Here is a 23,036-nt window from a genome sequence, read left to right on the forward strand (position 1 = left end):
CCTCACAGAGTCGCGCTGTACACAGAAGATAATACCCTAACTAGGGTTGTGCTTGCTCTGGAACTCTTCTGTGCTAACCGCACACATGAAGGAACCAGATGCTAAGCCAAGGCTAATTGCCCCCGCTGACGCTAGCTGCCTGCCTGTACAGCCCCAAAGCTAAACAGACACACACCACATATAACTGAGTGGTAGAGTATCCACTGGCAACAGCCAAACACAAATGATACTAGCGCATGGCCATGCAAACCTTTTATAGTTGTAGCTCTCCAGGACCTTCCTAGTGGACCAATAGGAGCTGCTACAGGACCTGAGCGTGTGACCCCCGACCTCCAATGAGAGGTCTTCCCTTGGGCATGATCAGAAGGAGAAAAGCAGGACTTAGTCCCAGGAGCACCTGCTCACCGCCGAAAAGTACTGGTTATAATGGATGAATCTGGAAGGGCAGCAGTAACCAAACGTGCAGTATCTGTCTGAGCCAGGCGCTGGGACTGACGTCTCCGCTGAGCAGGTTCCACTGCGGCTGGAGAAGAATGAATGGGAGACCGCAGTGGACATGGTTCGAGATTCCCCCTGTGCAGTGGCAGGAACTCGACACCTAACAAAGGTCTTCTCCAAATTACTAATTTTCTAATATTTTCTCTTTTCAGGGAAACACCAAGTTTGCGGGCCATTTCTCCATTAAGAGCTGTAAAATCTGGTCGTGCAAATAATGGTAATTGTACACTGTCCTTCACAACAAGCTCGATGAGCTGTCTTTTAAACATCTGCTGTCATTGTTACAGTAACAGTAACTGTCACTTACAAAATATCTTGTAACTGATGTTCGAGATGCTCTTTCCTCCTCCTTTGTCGGGTGAGGAGGTGCTGGGATCTGGTTTCTTGGTGCTGCTGTGATCTTTTACAATCACAGCTTTGTAATCTACTGGGTGGCAGTGTTGCAAATGTCTTTTAAGATTGGAAGCTCTTGAAGGAACATTTATATCACTGCCTGAGTATGCAGTGATTTTGGCATCACAGCATTTGTTTTCATCTGGGTCACTTATACACTGACACACAAAATGTTTTTTTATCTTGAGTCACTGTGAAATGCTCAAATACAGTGGACTTCATAAGATGCTTAGACATTTTGTAATTATGTAAATTCGCTCTCAAAATAATTTTGTCCTGTAAAAAATAAGGTATATTGAAATTCTTGCAAGAATAGGGAATCATGGACTGTATAATTTAGGATAGAAATAAAAATCTTTGCATAAGTCAATAGGACAGAAAAGTATAAAGTTTGAAAGTTCAGCGTAACGCTATCTAACAACATATTTTACAATGTCAGGCTTGTCTCGGGGTACAGCTCACTAAATACTTCGCATCATATTTCTTCACAGTCTATGAAGAGAGGAGGAGGGAGGGAGTCTGTTTGTGCTGAATCATGTTCTGGAACACAGACACAAATATATATATCCTCATCAATCCTATTACTGTAGATCCTAATTTGAGAATTTAGAAAACAAGGTATTTCTGAGGCGACCAAGGTGTTCATCTCTATCCATGGGGTTGGAACATATACGATTGTATCTGATAGCTTGGCTGTAGACAATAGAATTTTTTATGTGTTTTGGATGGAAACTGTCCCATTTAAGGTATGTTGGATAGAGATGAACACTGTGGTCGCCTCAGAAGGACCTTTTTGAATCAAGGTTACCATCCAAGAACAACTGAAAACCAGATTACAAGAGCCACCAGAATATCAAGGAATCACCTGCTACATTTCAAAGCTAAAGAAGAAAACAACTGGGTGCCTCTAGTGGTCACCTACAATCCAAATCTGGAGGTGCTAAGGGGAGCTGCACGGAAATTACAACCTTTACTACAAAAAGATGCCCGACTCCATTTTTCCAGACCCCCCACTACTGTGTTTTAGGCAGCCCCCAAATCTAAGAAGCATCATTGTCAGAAGCTCGCTGTCCTCTCCAACAGCTGCAGGAACCTTTCCTTGCAACCAGAAAAATTGTAAAACCTGTCCATTTATAATGACCACGGACAAGATAAAGATCCCCAATTCACATCAGGACTACAAGATACCAGGTACTTTCAGCTGCGTCGCTTCTAATGTGGTGTACTTAATTATTTATACTAAATGTCCAACTGGGGGTCTGTATGTAGGGGAGACAGGGCAGAAACTGAGAACAAGGATGAACTCTCATCGCCATACAATAAGAGAAAAAAGAATGGATCTAACTGTGACAATACATTTTTGTCTCCCCAATCATAACATTATGGACATGAAATTACCTGTATTTAAAGGTAACTTCAAATCTAAGAGAGGCAGTAGAGTATGGGAATATAAGCTGATGATGACCTTTGACACTCTCAGTGCAGGAATGAATGTGTTGCATGGATTTATGTCTTTTTACATTAACTAAGGGATTTGCTCCTCAGACCATGTGGGGTCATGATAACAGAACCAGACCCCAAGTAGAGGACAATAAAACATTCCTTATCTATGAACTCCTCCAATATTTATGGACATAACCTGTTTATCACTCACATAATGGTAATTCTGCTTCACGTCACCTGTCTTGTCTATGGCATTTTTCTGTGCTGTGTTGTGCATAAATATGTGATTCCTCAGAATTTCTTTTATTCTATGCCTGATGAAGAGACCTGAGTAGTCTCAAAAGCTTGCAATTTGTTACCAACTTTTCAGTTAGCCATTAAAAGGTATCAACCACTGAGGACTCTCATTTTTCTATCCACTGGCTAACACGGTACCAAGATATATATCTTTCCTGTTATATATTTTAGGAGTCAAGAGTTTGTCCATTTTATATCTACTCCAACTCCACCAAAATAGGCTCTAACTCCATGACTGACTCCACAGCTCTGGTATACACAACATTTCAATCACTTATACATCCAGTTGCTGCAGGTCCAAGGGGGTCTTCAGACCAGGAAAACACAGGTAAGGAGGGTTTGTGGTAATCTGTTCTGCTGGTATCACATATAATAAATCCAAATCCAGACAGAAAACAGTTATTCTTCATTTAGTCTACGCATTTCAAAGTACTACAGACTTAATCAGGACAAGAAAAGCCTTATTCTTGCCCTGATGAAGAAGTCTGCAGTTCTTCAAAATGCATAGACTAAATAAAGATTAACCGCATGTACTTTGTCTGGATTTGGATTTATTATATGGGATACAAACAGCGCAGATTATCCACAAACCCTCCAAACCTTTGTTAACTCGATGACAGGGCCCTGGGTGACTCTAGTGGCTGTCAGGGCAGTCGGGGCTCAGGCTGCTACACAAGTCTTGCAATCCCCAAGGCTTGCGGGGCGCATGGGGATGGAGAAATAATCCACTACACACCATAAGATGGACTAGGCTACTAGACATCAGGGGATGGAGAACTAAAGAAGTAGACACCAAGATGTCACTAGAAACCAAGTCTTGGAAACCTAGTTTTATGTCCTGATAACGAGGTCCTGCGTGTCCTCCAAACGCGTTGACTTTTAAAAACCTTCACAATAAAATTTTCTTTTTACTTTTCTAGTACATTCTGTTTGGAACCTTCATCAAAAGCACTTTGTATGACACCTCATTCCCATCTTCAACATCCAGTAATAGAAGTTGTCATTTGTCTTTGGATAGGACATCACGTTGTTGGTTCAATACGGTTTTCAGAAACATTAACACCTACCCCACATACACCTCGAACACAAAGTCTAATCCCCCTTCCACCATGACCTCGCTTTTTCCACAGTCATGTTGCTCCAATATTGTGCTAGAAGAACACTATTAGCAACTAAAAATTCGATTTTTTTACTCTGCACACAGCTGAATTTCAGCGCACAAAATGATAAGTTGAAATATGGCGAGATGAATCACTTTACTCACAGAAGAAAGAATTGTTTCAGTGTGGATAAGGCCTGCATGACAAAGAAGAACTGCGCAAAAAAATTTCAAAGTGAGATGTCCCCTAGTGTATGACGTTCGTAACCGATTAAATTTTTAGGGGCCTTTTGATGAGGCCTGTATACAATTGACTAGATGCTCAAAACAATTTAAAACTGATATCACGCTTTCTGTATCACGTTAGTAACATAAAAAAATATATTTTTAGTGTGGATGAGGCCTGTATAATCTAGAGGATTGTCCTTGGCGTTGGAACATCCTCTTTCCTACAGTTCCTGCTGGAAAGTTTGCTTGAGAAATATGGCCGACGTGTCGTTAGATGAACTGACCAGGAAAAGGGGCATGATGGTGGCAGGAACGTACGACAGGATAAACAGGATCAATAACATGGTGGCTATGGGTGGTATGAGATCCAGGATCCATCCTACAAAGAATATTCGTTTACCCACACCAATTACCAGAGAGCATTTGATGCTCGTCAGAAGATATGTGTAACAGATGTGTGTCTCAAGCTAGGCAAAAAGATGCCCGTGAGAAATTAGTTGCCAAATATGAAGATAGTCTCAAAACTAATTTCAAACTCAGATCTCTGCTGCTGTATCTTGTTTGCAAAAAAAAAAAAAAGAAAAAAAATTAATGTGCAACAGCTCTGCACACAGAACATTTTCAACGCCAGTAAATGAAAAGGTTGGATAAAGCTAGCTGCATCAAGTTTAGCAAAAGAAAAATATATATATATTTTAATGTGTGTGAGGTCTGCAGACAGCTTCATATCACCGCCACAAAATGACAATGTGGAATACAGCGGGCTGTATCACATTAAGCAATAGAACAAAAAAATAATATTATAAATTAATAATATGCACACTGTGGAATTTCACCGCCAACACATAACAAGGTGAGATATGGCATGGCGAATCACACTAGCAACAGCCCAAAAATAATATTTCTTCATACACAACAGCTCAAATCAAAGAACAATATCACCACAGCACTAAATGACAAGGTGAGATATAGCATGCTGTTTCACATTTAGCTAGTGAAAAAAATAAGATTTAGAATCAAACTTGCGCAGGGAGCACAATAGAAGCAGTGCACAACATACAACCTGCTTATTACGAGCAGGAACAAAACAAGAGTGGACCCTCTGGACCGTGGGGGAACTACCCCTGGGCGAGCGGACCTAGATAGGAAACCAACCCCTATACAGGGATCGTTTAGGAGCAAGCCCAGAGGTCTCTTACCCACGGTGGAGTACCAAGAGGGACGGCTCCAGGAAGGAAGACGGGAGAGGCTGGAGGAGAACAAGGCTGAAGGTGTTTTGAAAGGCTGGAAACCGGAGCAGGGAGACTGATGGAAAGAAACAAAGGAACAAAGACAAGGGAAGGAAGGAGCGGGTACTGGAAGGGAAAGGAGGGCAATGGTGAGACTAGACGAGGAACCAAACGGAGTAGGTACACAGCACAGTAGCGGAAGGGGCCAGACGCACAAGCAAAAGCTAATGACAATCAGGCACAGAGGAACAGGTGAAGCAGCCTTTTGTAGCAGGAGCAAGAACAGGATAGGATGAGAGAGACCCCATGACCTCAGGGGGCGGTGGCCGAGAGGCTGTACCTGCGTCCAGGAGGGAAGCTAGAGCACCTGCATTGAGACAGGACACCAGCCGAGGACCTGGAGACCGGAAGTGCCGGGAAGGCAGAGGAGCGTGCAAACCGGGACGCAGCAGAGGTGGAATGAGAACGCAGGAGAGTGGCGGTTGTAACAGGCGCAACGCTGGAGAGGTGAGAACCGCGCCGCAGGAGAGTGGCGGTTGTAACAGTACCCCCCTTCTTACGCCCCCCTTTACGAAGAGTAGCAAGGAATTTATTAAGAATACGGGGGGCATCAATGTTCTCCAAGGGCTCCCAGGACCTCTCCTCTGGACCAAACCCCTTCCAATCCACCAGAAAAAACTCTTTACCCCGAACCTTTTTAAAAGCCAAAATATCCTTTACCTCAAAGACGTTGTCAGAGCTAACTGGTAGAGGGGACGTGCGAGATGAGAGATGAAAGCGGTTAAAGACAGTGGGTTTGAGAAGAGAGACATGAAAAGTATTGGGTATACGGAGCGAGGCAGGCAATTTCAGCTTGTAAGCGACTTCGTTGACTCGACGCAGAATCTCGAAAGGACCTATAAAACGTGGCCCAAGTTTGTAGGACGGAATCTTGAGTCTGATGTACCTTGAGGAGAGCCAGACCTTGTCACCTGGTAGAAAAGAAGGTGGATCTAAACGCCTTTTGTCTGCTTGCCTTTTCATTCTTAAAGATGCTTTGTCGAGCGTTTCCTTGACTTCATTCCAGATAGTGGAAAACTCGCAGACCAGAGAATCGGCTGCCGGAACACCGGAGGTAGAGGAAACTGGTAGAGGCACACCAGGATGTTGTCCGAATACAATGAAGAAGGGAGTTCTCGCAGAGGCTTCGCTGGAATGGTTATTGTAGGCAAACTCAGCCCAAGGAAGAAGGTTTACCCAGTCGTTATGATGAGCATTAGTGAAATGTCGTAGATAGGCGGCTAGAGTCTGATTGGTCCGTTCAACTTGACCGTTAGTCTGAGGGTGATACGCGGAAGAAAAGTCCAGAGTCACTCCTAGAAGTTTGCACATAGCTCTCCAGAAACGGGAAGTAAATTGTACACCTCTGTCAGACACAATGTGTAGTGGTAGACCATGTAGTTTAAAGATGTTCAGGATGAAAATGTCCGCCAAGTCAGGAGCAGAGGGTAAACCGGGCAGCGGAATAAAGTGAGCCATCTTCGAAAATCTGTCCACCACAACAAGTATGACTGTACATCCGGAAGAGGTGGGTAAGTCGGTAATGAAATCCATGGCAATGTGTAGCCAAGGTGCTGATGGCACAGGAAGAGGAAGCAGATTTCCAAATGGTAGTTGTCTTGGCACCTTGTTTCTGGCACACGAGGGACAAGAAGCGAAAAATTCTTTGACGTCTTGACGCAGAGTAGGCCACCAGTAGTACCGAGAGATAAGGAGAAAAGTCTTTTTGGAACCAGCATGCCCCGCCAGTTTAGAAGAATGACCCCAAGTTAACACTCTTCTTGTGTCTGCTTCCGAGACTAAGGTTTTTCCCGGTGGGGGATGAATCAACTGTACAGGAGCAACAGTTAAGACCTTAGAAGGATCTATGATGTATGAAGGTTCCTCCTCAGTATCAGGTGGCTGAAAAGACCTTGACAGAGCATCCGCTCTAATGTTCTTACAGCCAGGCCGGAAGCGCAGCTCAAACTCGAAACGGGCGAAAAACAGGGACCATCTGGCTTGTCGGGGGTTTAATCTTTGCGCAGTTTGCAGATAAGCAAGGTTCTTATGATCGGAATAGATTACGAACGGATGTACAGATCCTTCAAGAAGATATCTCCATTCCTCCAAGGCCAACTTGATGGCTAACAACTCTCGATCTCCTATAGTATAGTTCCGTTCTGAAGTCGAAAAGACCTTAGAGAAGAAACCGCAGGGAACCATTTGACCTTCGGAAGTCCTCTGAGAGAGCACAGCTCCAGCACTTGAAGAAGAGGCGTCTACTTCCAGGACGAAGGGCTTGTTTACCTCCGGGTGATGCAAAACTGGAGCGGAAGAAAAAGATTTTTTAAGCAACAGAAAAGACTTTTCAGCTTCTGGTGACCACTTCTTGGAGCTGGAGTTTTTTCGAGTGAGAGCAGAAAGAGGTCTGATGATTGAAGAGAAATGCGGAATGAATTGCCGGTAGTAGTTAGCGAAACCAATAAAGCGTTGGATGGCTTTTACTCCGCAGGGTTGTGGCCAGTTGAGAATGGCATTCACCTTCTCGGGATCCATCTTGAGACCAGAATCCGAAACGATGTATCCAAGAAAAGGCAAGGAAGTTTGCTCGAAGACGCATTTCTCGTACTTAGCATACAGGCGGTTATCTCGCAGACGTTGCAGAACTTTGCGCACACTCCTTCGATGAGATGGAAGGTCTGGAGAAAATACAAGAATGTCATCCAAATAAACCACTACACATATGTAGAGGAGGTCTCGGAAGATATCGTTAACGAATTCCTGAAAAACCGCGGGAGCGTTACACAGGCCAAAAGGCATGACCAAGTACTCGTAGTGTCCATCCCGAGTGTTAAAGGCGGTTTTCCACTCGTCGCCGGAGCGGATTCGGACTAAATTGTAAGCTCCACGCAAGTCAAGTTTAGTAAAGATGCGGGCTCCTCGAAGGCGGTCAAAGAGCTCGGGTATCAGAGGCAGAGGATACCTATTCTTGACTGTGATGTTGTTTAGCCCACGATAGTCTATACAAGGTCGTAGAGAACCATCTTTTTTCTTTACAAAGAAAAAACCTGCTCCTGCAGGGGAGGAAGACTTTCGGATAAATCCTTTTGTAAGATTTTCTTGAATATACTCGGACATGGACTTAGTTTCTACAGCAGAGAGAGGGTAAATTCTTCCTCTTGGAGGAGAGCAGCCAGGGAGGAGATCAATCGGACAGTCGTAGGAGCGATGTGGCGGGAGACTCTCTGCTTCTTTCTTGTCGAAGACATCAGCATACGACCAATAGGGTGAAGGTAAACCAACCGGAACACTAGTGGATTGAGTAAGGAGCACAGGACGCACCGACCGAAGACATCGATCATGGCAAGAAGGACCCCATCGTAGAACATCTCCGGACCGCCAATTGAGAGTGGGCTCATGAAGTCTGAGCCACGGAAGACCAAGCAAAAAGGCGTGGGAAAGACTTGGTAAAACATAAAAGGCAATTTTCTCTTGATGAAGAGCGCCGATCTGTAGCTCGACTTCTTCAGTGACTAACGAAATAGTCTCCTGTAGCGGTCTTCCGTCCACCGATGCAACCAGGCGAGGGAAGTCCAACGAGATTACTGGGATGCGAAGCCTCCGAACCGCCTCAAGACTGATAAAATTGCCTGCCGCGCCCGAATCCACATACGCGACCTCGGAGAACCGATCCTGGTTGGAAACAAGTAAAACTGAAAGAGTCAAAGGTAGAGAGGAAACAGGATCACCTAGGGAGGCCTCTCTTACCTGCCCTAGGCGGAGGAGTTTTCCGGCCTATCAGGACAACTGCGAAGCAAATGAGCGGCACTACCACAGTAAAAACAGAGACCCTGGGTACGTCTCTCCTTACGGCGCTGCTCTGCCATCTTTACTCGATCTACTTGCATGGGTTCAGAAGCAGGAGGGGTAGAAGAGGGAGAGACGGGAGCACGAGGACTACTAGGCTGGCGAAAGGTGGAAGCAGAGGAATTAGGTCTCTTCTCTCCTGCGGACTCACGAGACCGCTCTTGGAAGCGGAGATCAATCCGAGTGGCGAGGGAGATAAGATCCTCTAGAGTGGTCGGAGTGTCACACCCGGCAAGCTCATCTTTAATTCGGCTGGACAAACCCCGCCAGAAGGCACCCACTAGAGCCTCATTGTTCCACCCAAGCTCTGAAGCCAAAGTACGAAAACGTATGGCATATTGTCCGACGGATAAGGGTCCCTGGCGTAAATTAAAGAGGGACTCCGTGGTAGAGGCCAAACGTCCGGGTTCGTCAAAGACCTTGCGAAAGGTCTCGAGAAAATTCTCTAAGTGGGAAACAACGGGATCATCACGTTCCCACAAAGGATTAATCCAAGCTAGGGCCTCTCCTTCCAAATGAGATACAATAAATGCCACTTTGGCTCGATCGGATGGGTACTGCTGGGGCAGAAGCTCAAAATGGAGGCGGCATTGGTTCAAGGACCCTCTGCAGAGCTTAGGGTCGCCACCGTACCTAGGAGGTTTTCCCAGACGAGGAGGGGGATGAGGAGTGCCCGAAGGACTGGAGTCATTCTGAGCAGAGGCAGTGGGAGCGGACTGTAAATTAAAGAGGCGGTCATCAATCGACGCCATGTAGCTAAGCATGCGGGACTGAGTATCTCGCTGCTGCGAGAGCTCCTGTTGGAGGCTAGTAAGCTGAGCGGCATTTACGGGATCAGCAGCTTGCAGAGCGGATAAGCGTGACTCCATAGTTTTCATAAAAGCCATGATACGCTGCTGGTTGTCACGTAAATGGGCCAGTTCCTTCTGGGCCGAAAAAGCGGTACCTGCGGGGTCCATGGCCTGATTGTACTATTACGAGCAGGAACGAAACAAGAGTGGACCCTCTGGACCGTGGGGGAACTACCCCTGGGCGAGCGGACCTAGATAGGAAACCAACCCCTATACAGGGATCGTTTAGGAGCAAGCCCAGAGGTCTCTTACCCACGGTGGAGTACCAAGAGGGACGGCTCCAGGAAGGAAGACGGGAGAGGCTGGAGGAGAACAAGGCTGAAGGTGTTTTGAAAGGCTGGAAACCGGAGCAGGGAGACTGATGGAAAGAAACAAAGGAACAAAGACAAGGGAAGGAAGGAGCGGGTACTGGAAGGGAAAGGAGGGCAATGGTGAGACTAGACGAGGAACCAAACGGAGTAGGTACACAGCACAGTAGCGGAAGGGGCCAGACGCACAAGCAAAAGCTAATGACAATCAGGCACAGAGGAACAGGTGAAGCAGCCTTTTGTAGCAGGAGCAAGAACAGGATAGGATGAGAGAGACCCCATGACCTCAGGGGGCGGTGGCCGAGAGGCTGTACCTGCGTCCAGGAGGGAAGCTAGAGCACCTGCATTGAGACAGGACACCAGCCGAGGACCTGGAGACCGGAAGTGCCGGGAAGGCAGAGGAGCGTGCAAACCGGGACGCAGCAGAGGTGGAATGAGAACGCAGGAGAGTGGCGGTTGTAACAGGCGCAACGCTGGAGAGGTGAGAACCGCGCCGCAGGAGAGTGGCGGTTGTAACACTGCTGTCTTTGTCTGTGGACCTCAGTGATGGCAAAATAAAAAAATAATAATACATTTTATATCTATCTATATATATATATTTAGAAGGTCGATTTCACAGCCGTACAGGACACTACCGAGCTATACTAGGAGTAAGAAACAACCGCCTAGCTGACTAGCTAAAAACTAGATGCTAACACTGCCAGCGTCAGGAGCAGCCTCTCTTCTCTGTTACAGTGTCAAAATGCCACTAAAACAGGATGTCCGCTCTCTAAATGGAGAAAGACATATGACTTCAGCAGCTAATGCCACAAGTCGTTGTGTCAGGACATTGTGGATGTTTTCTGCACCCTAACTGGCTAGCTGCAATGTGCACACATAAAGTTAGGGGAAGAAATAACCATAGTTACGCACCGATAATGGTGTTTCTCAGAGTCCATGACAGCACCACGGAGAGAGGGGATCTGCCCTTCAGGGACAGGAAACCTACAGATAAAAGGGCGGTACCTCTCCCTCGCATCAGTTGGTTTACAGAGCATCGGAGGACCTCCAGGTTAATGACAACAGGAAAATTATATGCACATCATATTTGTTTAGCAAAATATACACCGTGTCTATACACAACTCAAAAAATAAGAGGTGCTCACCACAGACGTGACGGGAGGGAATAAGCGGGTGGCTATCGGTGAGTAACTACGACTGTCTCAGTCCCCCATGACAGCACCACGGAGAGATTTGCAGAGACTATAAGCTTAGTGAGGGACCACGGCCTGAAGAACCCTTCTCCTGAAGGTCAAGTCAGAAACAGAGGCTAGATTTAATCTATAGTGTTTGAAGAAGGTTTATGGTGATGACCAGGTGGCAGCTTTACAGATTTGTTCTATTGATACCTCTGACCTCTCAGACCATGAGGTTGCTATGGCCCTTGTGGAATGAGCTTTTAAGCCATCCGGGACGATAATCCCCGTGGATGATTAAGCCAAGGCTATCGCATCCCTTATCCACCTCGCCAAGGTACCCTTGGATGCTTTGAATACCGTCCTGGGTCCCTGGAAGCAGACAAAAAGAGAGCCTTCCTTCCTATACCCCTGGGTAGATTCTAGGTATTTAGACTAATGTCTAAAGTATGGAATTTTTTCTCTTTCTCATTTTTTGGGATTTGGACAAAAAGATGGAAGGGATACCTTTGGACATCTGAGAAAATCAGATTCTACCTTGGGTAAATAGGACGGGTCGGGTTTAAGGATGACCCTATTATCTAAGATCTTTGTTAAAGGGGGAGGGGTTGCAGATAGGGCTTCAATGTCGCTTACGCTTCGTGCAGATGTTATAGCTACCAGGAGAATGGTTTTTAAGAATAAGATCTTAAGGGGAATTGTCTCTATGGGCTCAAATGGAGGACCTGTTAGAGCGGACAGGACTAGATTGAGATCCCATGAAGGTAGCTTTTGTGTGACTAGAGGTTTAGATCTTGCTGGAGGTTTAATGAACCTTGTTATCCATGGGTTGACTGCAATGTCCTGATTGTATAGTGCACCTAAGGTCGCCACCTGTACTTTTAAAGTACTGACTGCTAAGCCTTGTTCCAGACCTTTTTGTAGGAATTCAAGTATTTTACTAATTGAAGCCCCATCCTGCACTTTTATTTTGGAGATACAAAGGAACTTTATCCAGGTTTTCCCATAAGCTTTAGGCCTGCATCACACTAGAGAGTTTTACGGACGTATGGGAGGCGCAAAAACTACGCATTGCACACGGACCAATGTTGAATGCAGGCATTACAAAGCTTTTTGCTTTTTGTTCCAGGATACCGGCAAAGCTTTGTTTTAGGTAGGACATCGCCTATTTTTCATTTTCCCCCTATCTCTTCTTTCCCTAGTAAGGGAAGAGAAGGAAACTAATTATAATAGTGATCTTTCTCTATGATCATTCACCATTCAGATGTGGACGCAGGTACCGGTTCTGGAGGGGGGATCGGAGGAAGATTCAAAGATGGTGGGTTGCTCACTGCAGCAGATCTGCTGCGCTATGTAAAGTGGCTGCTGGACCCACTTCTCCTGTCTTTGTATTCAGGGATCTCCAGTTGCTGCTTGTGGTGGCGCTGGTGCTGTGGCCTAGGCTGCTGTTCCAGTTCTTGCTGGATGTCGCTGTCCTCCATGGCTCATAGGGGACTGAGTGCATCAAGAGTGTGTGCACTCTCCCCATTTTTAAATCTCTCGCCCCTCCATCGTTTCCGGCTGCCTCTTCCTGCACCGCGTCAGTGAGGGAGAGTTCTTATTGTGCGTGCGCGCGCCTCAGGGACCCGGAAGCTCCGTTCTACTACCAGAGGGGCAGCCATCTTTGTGCACCTTCCGGAAGGAGTGCTGATAGATGCGAGCTCCCCAGAGTCTAGAAAGCCCCTATCTCCCTTTTGGAGCAGTGGCAGTCCCCCCGCTCACCCTGAAGAACCCATTGGTTCCAGCCGTGGCAGCCTCGGAACCTGGGACCAGCCGCGACAGGAGCGTCCTCGCAGGGAGATTTCGACTGACCAGCCCCGTTCCCTATCTTCATCAGACGCAGTCTTCATGCAGGTACCGCACTGAAGGTTCCCCGTCAGGAACAAGAAACCAACTGATGCGAGGGAGAGGTACCGCCCTTTTAACTATAGGTTTCCTTTCACTGAAGGGCGGATCCCCTCTCTCCGTGGTGCTGTCATGGGGGACTGAGAAAAATACTTTTTACAAGCACGCTGCGCCTCTGAGCTCTGCAAACCTCCTTCCCTTAAACAAGTGCCCCACGCTCATGATACACCACCATTATGGTTGCAAAAGAGTTGAAAATTGCAGGAAAATTTGTAGATTGCCACCATTTTCAACAAAATGTTTCTGATTTTTCCCTATTTTATAAAATTTTGCTCGTGTTTCCGATCATGAATCTGAATGTGTGAATTGATGCTTGGCGATCGTTTTCTGAAAAAAATTGCTTATCATTACTACTCACCTGGGTAGTCATATGTAGGAATCTCCTCTTTACACTGCTCATCACCCCTCACATATGTCTCTGTAGTATTAATATGGGTCAGATCTTCACCCTGAAACAAATATTCTAAAAGTCACAGACAGATGGAGAAGTCACATCTATGGTCAGTTCTAATCTTTCCATCTCCACCGTTCTCATTAAACAAGTATAAAACATATAATACTGGTGGATAAAACAAGACTGAACACAAGACCATCACAGCCGTCTACACATCATAGGGGAGATCTCATGACACTTTCACTCCATCTACCTGATGATCCTGAGGAACATTGGGATCTTCTTGTTTAAGGTCCTGTGGAAGAAGAGGACAGGGACATCTCTCTGGTGTTGTCCTCCTACTGGCTAGATCTGGAGGAAACACATACAGGGACTGAATCATTTTTTGCATACAGATAATTATAGGCAGTGTATATTTAGTCCTGTCTATTACCTGGTGATGTGAGGGGCTTGGGAACTTCCATCATGATGTCCTTGTACAGATTTTTGTGTCCTTCTAAATACTCCCACTCCTCCATGGAGAAATAGACGGCGACATCCTGACACCTTATAGGAACCTGACACATACAATGATACCGTCATCTACCCGATCCCTTCATAGCATTACTGTATAATGTCCCAGCATTCTCAGCAGTGTCACCTCTCCAGTCAGCAGCTCAATCATCTTGTATGTGAGTTCTAGGATCTTCTGGTCATTGATGTCCTCATGTATCAGGGGGTGAGGTGGAGGCCCCGTGATTGGGCTCAGGGGTCTTCCCCATCCCTCAGACACAGGGTCCTGACAGCGCTCACTAGGGGTCTTCTTCACTACTGTGTAATCCTGGTTATGGAGAGACACAATAATAAATCTCACTACAGACATTTCCAGAGTCCTCATCTCTCCAGTTCTGTCCATCTGTTATTCCCATAAATAAGAATGATGTAATGTGACGTCATCAGAATCTCTCACCTCTCCAGTAAGCCGGAAGAGGATCTCTAGGGTGAGGTGTAATATCCTCTCCGCCATCTTGTCTCTGTCCATATCCATCTTTGATGGGTAAATCAGAAAAATTATTTTATATGGAAGATCTTCACTGAGAGGATCTGATATTGTAGAGACCTGAATGAGAAGAAGATGAGCCGATGTAACATCATAAAAATCCTGTGTAATAATACAATTACTGGAGATAATAAGGGAAATAAGATAATAAGATTTATTTTACGCTATTTAGTGTAAAATAAAGACATGCTGATTCAAGGAATGAGGAAACATCTGAACAAAAGGATGAACATAAGGACGTAGGCAGGCTGACCTGAGTCTGGATGTGTTTCATTACAACTCAATTTAGGATTATAGGTCACATCTGAAAATCATAATAGGCAAAATGGACGTAATATGAGAACATTGTCAAACAAAAGTTTAACTTTAAATCGCCTGGTGAGTGGTGGTCAAATAGTAATGTCAGTTTGTCACCTTTAGGCCGGTGTCAGACTAGCGTATGGCATCTGATGCGATATGCTAAGGACCCCTCTGTTACTGCTCTGCTGCAAGTGGGAGCCGAGAGTCATGCTACTGTGCTCCGAGCCTCTCGCACAGAGACATTTGGAGCACAGCTGAGGAGGAGGCGGAGAAATTAATTTCTCCATCTCCTCCAATGCTGGGATCAGCGTCAGTGGCGTAACTACAAAGTTATGGGCCCCGGTGTGAACTTTCAAATGGGCCAACCCCCCCAAAACCTCCCCCATTTGAGCCTTAACTCTATTGAAACTGTATGACCAAGCCAAGGTACATTCCTGAATCTCCATAATGTTAAAATAGACACCAATAAAAGTAAAATTAATTGAGACATCAGTAGGTTAAGTGTTTTTGAATATCCGTATTGAATCAGGAGCCCCATATAATGCTCCATACAGTTCATGATGGGCCCATAAGATGCTCCATATTAAAATATGCCCCATATAATGCTGCATAAAGGTTAATAATGGCCCCATAAGATGCTCCATTGACACATTTTCCCAATATAATGCTGCAGAAACGTTGATTATGGCCCCATAAGATGCTCCATATGGACACTTGCCCCATATAGTGCTGCACAAATGTTATGGCCCCATAGATGCTCCATACAGACACTTGTCCCATTATAGTGCTGCACAAATGTTATGGCCCCATATACACTGTGTTCCAAATTATTATGCACATAGAGTTTAGGAGTGATAAGGTTAGAATTTTTTTGTTTGTCATTTAAACTCATTGATGGTGATGTGTGTCAGGTCTCTTTATATCACTGAAAGCAATTGCAGATACCTGTGCAAATTAGTTTGGCAGGTGCGTCCAAATAAAGGCAAGACTACTTAAGAAGGCTGTTCCACATTATTAAGCAGCCTACATTTTTTGCCAAAATGGGAAAGAAAAAGGATGTGTCGGCTGCTGAGAAGAAACAAATTGTGGAGTATTTAGGTCAAGGCATGACTACAATCAACATTGCCAAGACACTTCATCGTGATCATCGCACAATCAAGAAGTATGTAGCTGATTCCCAGCACACACGTGTGTGTGCTGATAAGGAAAAATTGAGGACTCTTTCCAACAGGCAATTGCGTAAGGTTAAAAGAGAAGCTGCAAAAATGCCTTGTCATAGCAGCAGTCAAGTTTTTGAAGCTGCTGGTGCCTCCAACGTCCCCAGAACAACAAGATGCAGGGTCCTTCAGAGTTTTGCAGCTGTGCGTAAGCCATCCTGTCGACCACCTCTATCCACTGCAACAAGCAGAAACGGCTCCAGTGGGCCAAACGATACATGAAGACTGACTTCCAAACTGTTTTGTTCACCGATGAGTGCCATGCAATGCTCGATGGTCCAGATGGATGGAATGGACGATGGCTGGTTGATGGACACCCCATGAAAACACGGCTAAGGCGCCAGCAAGGATGAGGTGGAGTAATGTTTTGGGCTGGAATCATGGGGAGAGAGATTGTCGGCCCCTTTATGATCCCTGAAGGGGTAAAGATGAACTCCATAATCTATGTGGAGTTTCTAAAACAACACTTCCTGCCATGGTTCAAGAGGAAGAACCGTGCTTTCCGCAGCAAGATAATTTTCATACATGATAATGTCTCATGCTGCAAAAAACACATCTGCATCTCTGGCTGCTATGGGCATAAAAGAGGATAAACTCATGGTGTGGCCACCATCTTCCCCTGACCTCAACCCCATTGAGAACCTCTGGAGCATCATCAAAAGGAGTGTCTATGATGGCGGGAGGCAGTTCACATCTAAGCAACAGCTCTGGGAGGGTATTCTGTCCACATGCAAAACAATTGAAGCAGAAACCATCCAAAAACTGACAAATTCAATGGACGAGAGAGTTCAGAAGCTTATTTCGAACAAGAGGTCCTACGTGCAAATGTAACATCACCTAGAATAAAGTTTTCACTTGAAAACTGTTTGATTTCATTTTGTAATAAGCTGATAATGCTTATAACTTCACAATTGACCATTTTTTTGTTCAAAATAAAAAAAAAAAAGGTTGAAAACTCTGCTGTGCATAATAATTTGGAACATGCATTTTGAGTGTTTATTTTTTTTTAAAAGATACTGTTTTCATGGGCAGTTTTTTCCAAAAACATTGCAATTATACTAGAATAGTAGATGACTGGAAAATAACAATGACTGCAATTCAGATAGGTAATTTAGAGAAAATATGAGGAAATATTTGCATAATAATTTGGAACACAGTGTAGTGCTGCACAAACATTATGGCCCCCATATAGTGCTGCACAAACATTATGGCCCCCATACAGTGCTGCACAAACATTATGGCCCCCATATAGTGCTGCACAAACGTTATGGCCCAATACAGACACTTGCCCCATATGCTGTTGCTGCGATAAAAAAAAACAAAAAACCACATACTCACCTCTCTGTCGCTCAGGCCCTCGGCACTTTCAATATTCACCGCTCCTCGTTCCAGCCGCCGCTGGCCGCTCCATCTTCCGCCTCCTCCGCACTGACGCTCAGGCAGAGGCGCGCACTAACTATGTCACCGCGCCCTCTGACCTCAGCATCACTGCAGAAGACAGAGCGGCGGCTGGAACGAGGACAGGTGAATATCGCGCAGTGCTGCGCTCCCCTCCCCGTTATACTCACCTGCTCCTGGCACGGTGCAGTCCCTGCTTCCCCGGCGCTGCTGCTTCTTCCTGTACTGAGCGGTTACCGTTACCGCTCATTACAGTAATGAATATGCGGCTCCACCCCTATGGGAGGTGGAGCCGCATATTCAGTACTGTAATGAGCAGTACCATGTGACCGCTCAGTACAGGAAGAAGCCGGGGCGCCGGGCAGCCAAGGACCTGCAGGGACCGCACCAGGAGTAGGCGAGTATAATTAGACAGCACCCCCGCTCCCTGGCCCTGCCAACCCCCTCCTTGGCCCGCCGCATCATCAGGCGGCCCACTGTTGGCTGCGCCCGGGGCACATGCCCCGGCTGCCCCCCGGATATGCCACTGCTCTGACCTGCCGGGCCCCTGACCTGCTGGGCCCGGTCGCAACGGCGACCGCTGCGACCGCGGTAGTTACGCCCCTGGTCAGCGTATATTGCACATCACTCGGATGATATCTAAGGGATGTGCTTTGTCTCACTCGCACCCATAGACTTATATGGGTGTGAGTGAACCCGAGATTCGGACGAGTGTCGGTGACAATCGCAGCATGCTGCGATTTCACTCGCACGTTGAAAACGGTCGAGAAAAAAAAAAAAAAAAACGCCGATGGGAGCTCCCGCATAGATGAATACTGGTCCGAGTGCTATGTTTTATCACATAGCAATCGTCCGTATTCATCGCTAGTGTGACCCCGGCTTTAACTCTACCTCCCGAACCACTTTTTTCATACATGTTGGGAATAACTCATGAGTCTAAGCATTTACTGCAAATTAAATTAGGAGATACAATTTATCTTTCCAGGTGACATCCTATGGTAAGACAGCTTGACTTGAAGCAGGAATTATGCCAACTTTCAGGCTATGTGTACACGTCCGGAATTGCCGCGGAAATTTCTGCGGCAATTCCGGAACTCCCTGCCACGGGAAAACCGCATGCGGAATTGGCATGCATTTTCCCGCTAAACACTAGCTTTTTACAAGTGTAATTAGCTTGCAGAATGCTAGCGTTTTCCAAGCAATCTGTAGCATCGCTTGGAAAACTGATTGACAGGTTGGTCACACTTGTCAAACATAGTGTTTGACAAGTGTGAACAACTTTTTACTTTTGATGCTGCCTATGCAGCATCAATAGTAAAAAGATAGAATGTTAAAAATAATCAAAAAATCATGATATTCTCACCTACCGGCGACTCTCGCAGCCTTCCCGCTTCTCGCGATGCCTCGCGTTCCCAGTAATGCCTAGCGGCAATGACCCCAGATGACGTAGCACCGCACGTCATCACAGGTCATTGCCGCAAAGCATCCTTGGGAACGCGGAAATGCGGAATGCGGAATGCATTCTAATAATAGGATGCTTAATGTGTGCATTTTTTTCACAGTTTTATAGTGTTTTTATAGCGAAAAAAAAAAAACACGAAAATTCCTGAACGTGTGCACATAGCCTTAAAGTCCAGGATCAAATACTGTATACACTGCGTGCAGAATTATTAAGCAAATTGTTTTTTGGATCACATGATACTTTTTATACATGTTGTCCTACACCAAGCTGTTCAGGCTTGAGAGCCAACTACAAATTAAGTAAATCAGGTGATGTGCATCTCTGTAATGAGGAGGGGTGTTGTCTAATGACATCAAAACCTTATACAAGATGTGCTTAATTATTAGGCAACTTCCTTTCCTTTGGCAAAATGGGTCAGAAGAGAGATTTGACGGGCTCTGAAAAGTCCAAAATTGGGAGATGCCTTGCAGAGGGATGCAGCAGTCTTGAAATTGCCAAGCTTTTGAAGTGTGATCACCGAACAATCAAGCGTTTCATGGCAAATAGCCAACAGGGTCGCAAGAAGCGTGTTGGGCAAAAAAGGCGCAAAATGACTGGCCATGAATTGAGGAAAATCAAGCGTGAAGCTGCCAAGATGCCATTTGCCACCAGTTGTGCCATATTTCTGAGCTGCAACGTTACTGGAGTAACAAAAAGCACAAGGTGTGCAATACTCAGGGACATGACCAAGGTAAGGAAGGCTGAAAAACGACCACCTTTGAACAAGAAACATAAGATAAAATGTCAAGACTGGGCCAAGAAATATCTTAAGACTGACTTTTCAAAGGTTTTATGGACTGATGAAATGAGAGTGACTCTTGATGGGCCACAGGCTGGATCAGTAAAGGGCAGAGAGCTCCACTCCGACTCAGATGCCAGCAAGGTAGAGGTGGGGTACTGGTATGGGCTGGGATTATCAAAGATGAACTTGTGGGACCTTTCCGGGTTGAGGATGGAGTGAAGCTCAACTCCCAGACCTACTGCCAGTTTCTGGAAGACAACTTCAAGCAGTGGTACAGGAAGAAGTCGGTATCGTTCAATAAAAACATGATTTTCATGCAGGACAATGCTCCATTAGATGCCTCCAACTACTCCACAGAGTGGCTGGCTAGTAAAGGTCTCAAGGTCTCAAAGAAGAAAAACATAAGGATATGGCCCCCTTGTTCACCTGATCTGAACCCAGGGCTGCCACTAGGAATTTCAGGGCCCCATACTGTCAAAATTTCGTGGCCCCATTGAAAGTCCACCCAGGCTCCACCCCCCAGTTCCGCCTCCACCCTAGCTCCGCCTCCACCCTTCAAACCTTCCACGGTCCCTCTGCCCTCTCTTGGAAAAACTCCACTTCTGCACCACGTCCTCACCAATCACACATACACCATATCACATATATAGCCATCAGCTTTTGTTTTGACCAAAAGATTTTTTAAGACTGCCACCACGACAAGGTAGACTCTTGATCTAACTAGAGAAATCTGACTAGAGGAACCGCTGGTGAATATCGGTCTGCACCTGGAGTGCAGTGCATGGACCGGCTGCGGGTCTCCTGACCTGAACTCGGCAGCCTCACAGCATGTATGAGGATGCTGGTCAGGAGATCGGCGCCCAGTCCATGCACTGCTGTGTGAGCGCAGACCGATTTCCCCCTTTCAAAATTACACTGCCATAATAATAAAGATGCTTCCCAGTCATATATACTCACTTGCATCAACAATTGCATCAATAAAACTGAAATGGTGGACAAACAAATACATGGACTTGTTATTTACTCACACAGCCGATGTTGCCACCGCACCCACTACCCAGTCAAGAAGAATCTAATGGTCGCCTCAGCCTGCCCACCAAATAAATGGAAACAGTGTATATTATCTATTATATAAAGCTGAATGTGTGTGTGTGTATGTGTTATGTATGTGTATGTATGTGTGTGTGTGTGTATGTGTGTGTATGTATGTGTGTGTGTCCGGGATTGGCATCTGCACGGTCGCAGCTACAGCCACAAAATTTTGCACAGTCACACGTCTGGACCCCAATAGTGTCATAGGCTATGTTGTGAGGCGAAATTTTAACCCCGCGCGTTCCAATTCACCAAACAATTTTGTCCCTATCTACATAATGGGGAAAAAGTGAAAGGAAAAGTGTTGGAGGAAAATTGACAGCTGCCAGATGTGAACAAGGGGGACTTAAAGAATGAGAGCGATGGCGCCAAAGAGTATATACCGTACAGTTGCTAAGGTGGGGCCCCGACATGGGATACTCACCACACACGGGGATATGAACACACACACAAAATGAGCCACACACTACCACATGCATGAACACATATACCACCCTCAGCACACATTTCACCACACATACACCAACCTCGCCACATAAAAGTTGAAAAACAAAAGTCGCTGCTCAAAACTCGCTATGCGCAAAACTCACCACATGCAAAACTCACCTCATGGAAAACTCGCCACACGCAAAACTTGCACACGCGGAAAACTTGCCACATGCACAAAAGTTGCAACACATGCAAAAGTTGCCTCACACAAAACTTGCACATACTCCAAACGCACTACACATAAAACTCGCCACGCGCAAAACTCGCCATGTGCAAAACTTGCTGCACACAACTTTCTACACTAACCTGTTACATGCAATTCGACACACAAAAAGTTGCTACATGCATGTCGCCACACAAAACTCACCTCACAAAAGTCGCTACATGCATGTAGCCACATGCAACTCAACACACACAACTTGACACATAAAACTCGCCCTAAAACACAGACAAGTCTGGTATTACCCTTCAAAAATAAAAATCTGATTAACAAGCAGACAAACTACAAGAGCAACAAATGTACCATATAGGAAATACAGCAGCTGTTAGTCACATGACCTGTCTATTATGTGTATGTGTGAGCTAATATATACTGCCAGGGGGGAGGGCTTCCTGTTGGCTGGGGATTTATCAGGCTGCCAATTTAGCTTACAAATACTGAGGTAAAAATACTGACCAAATAACGTGTGAAAGTGGTCTAATACAGAAGGAGAAGGCATACAAATATATACTATATGCAGGGGAGATGACATACAGGTACATACTATATACAGGGGAGATGACACAGGTATATACAGGGGAGATGACACACAGATATATACTATATACAGGAGGAGATGACACACGTATATACTATATACAGGGCAGATGACACACTCATATATACTATATACAGGGGAGATGACACAGGTATATACTATATACAGGGGAGATGACATACAGGTATATACTATATACAGGAGATGACACACTGGTATATACTATATACAGGAGATGACACACAGATATACTATATACAGGAGCAGATGACTTACAGGTATATACTATACACAGGAGGAGATGACACACAGGTATATACTATATACAGGAGGAGATGACTTACAGGTATATACTATATACAGGAGGAGATGACATACAGGTATATACTATATAAAAGAGGAGATGACACATAGGTGTATAGAGGAGGAAATGGCATACAGCAGGTATATACTATATACAGGAGATGACATACAGGTATATACTATATATAGGAGGAGATGACATACAGCAGGTATATACTATTTACAGGGGAGATGACATACACGTATATACTATATACAGGAGATGACATACAGGTGTATACTATATATAAGGGAGATGACAAACATGTATATACTAAGGGGAAAATGAGAGGTATGAGGTGAAAATGAGGGGTGTGAGGTGAAAATGAAAAGGTGTGAGTGCAAAATGAGAGGAGTGAGGGAAAATAGTGGAGTGATCAGAAAATGACAGATGTGAGGTCAAAATGACAA

The 23,036-nt window shown here is 45.4% G+C and overlaps 1 protein-coding gene across 3 annotated transcripts in view; it reads right to left on the reverse strand.

Moving 5' to 3' along the window:
- LOC143766420 (uncharacterized) overlaps positions 1–23,036 on the reverse strand; it is a 105,736-nt gene that overhangs the window by 70,595 nt on the left and 12,105 nt on the right. For all 3 annotated transcript variants that reach the window (XM_077254096.1, XM_077254097.1, XM_077254095.1), the window contains exons 2-6: positions 14,697–14,846; positions 14,388–14,567; positions 14,181–14,304; positions 14,001–14,098; positions 13,712–13,802 (exon numbers count right to left, since the gene is read on the reverse strand). In XM_077254096.1, coding sequence (XP_077110211.1) covers positions 13,712–13,802; positions 14,001–14,098; positions 14,181–14,304; positions 14,388–14,567; positions 14,697–14,774 — 571 coding nt within the window. In that variant the 5' untranslated portion in view covers positions 14,775–14,846. The remainder of the gene's footprint in view (positions 1–13,711; positions 13,803–14,000; positions 14,099–14,180; positions 14,305–14,387; positions 14,568–14,696; positions 14,847–23,036) is intronic.

The sequence above is a fragment of the Ranitomeya variabilis genome, chromosome 4, assembly GCF_051348905.1.
Source record: "Ranitomeya variabilis isolate aRanVar5 chromosome 4, aRanVar5.hap1, whole genome shotgun sequence".
NCBI classification, from domain to species: Eukaryota; Metazoa; Chordata; class Amphibia; order Anura; family Dendrobatidae; genus Ranitomeya; species Ranitomeya variabilis.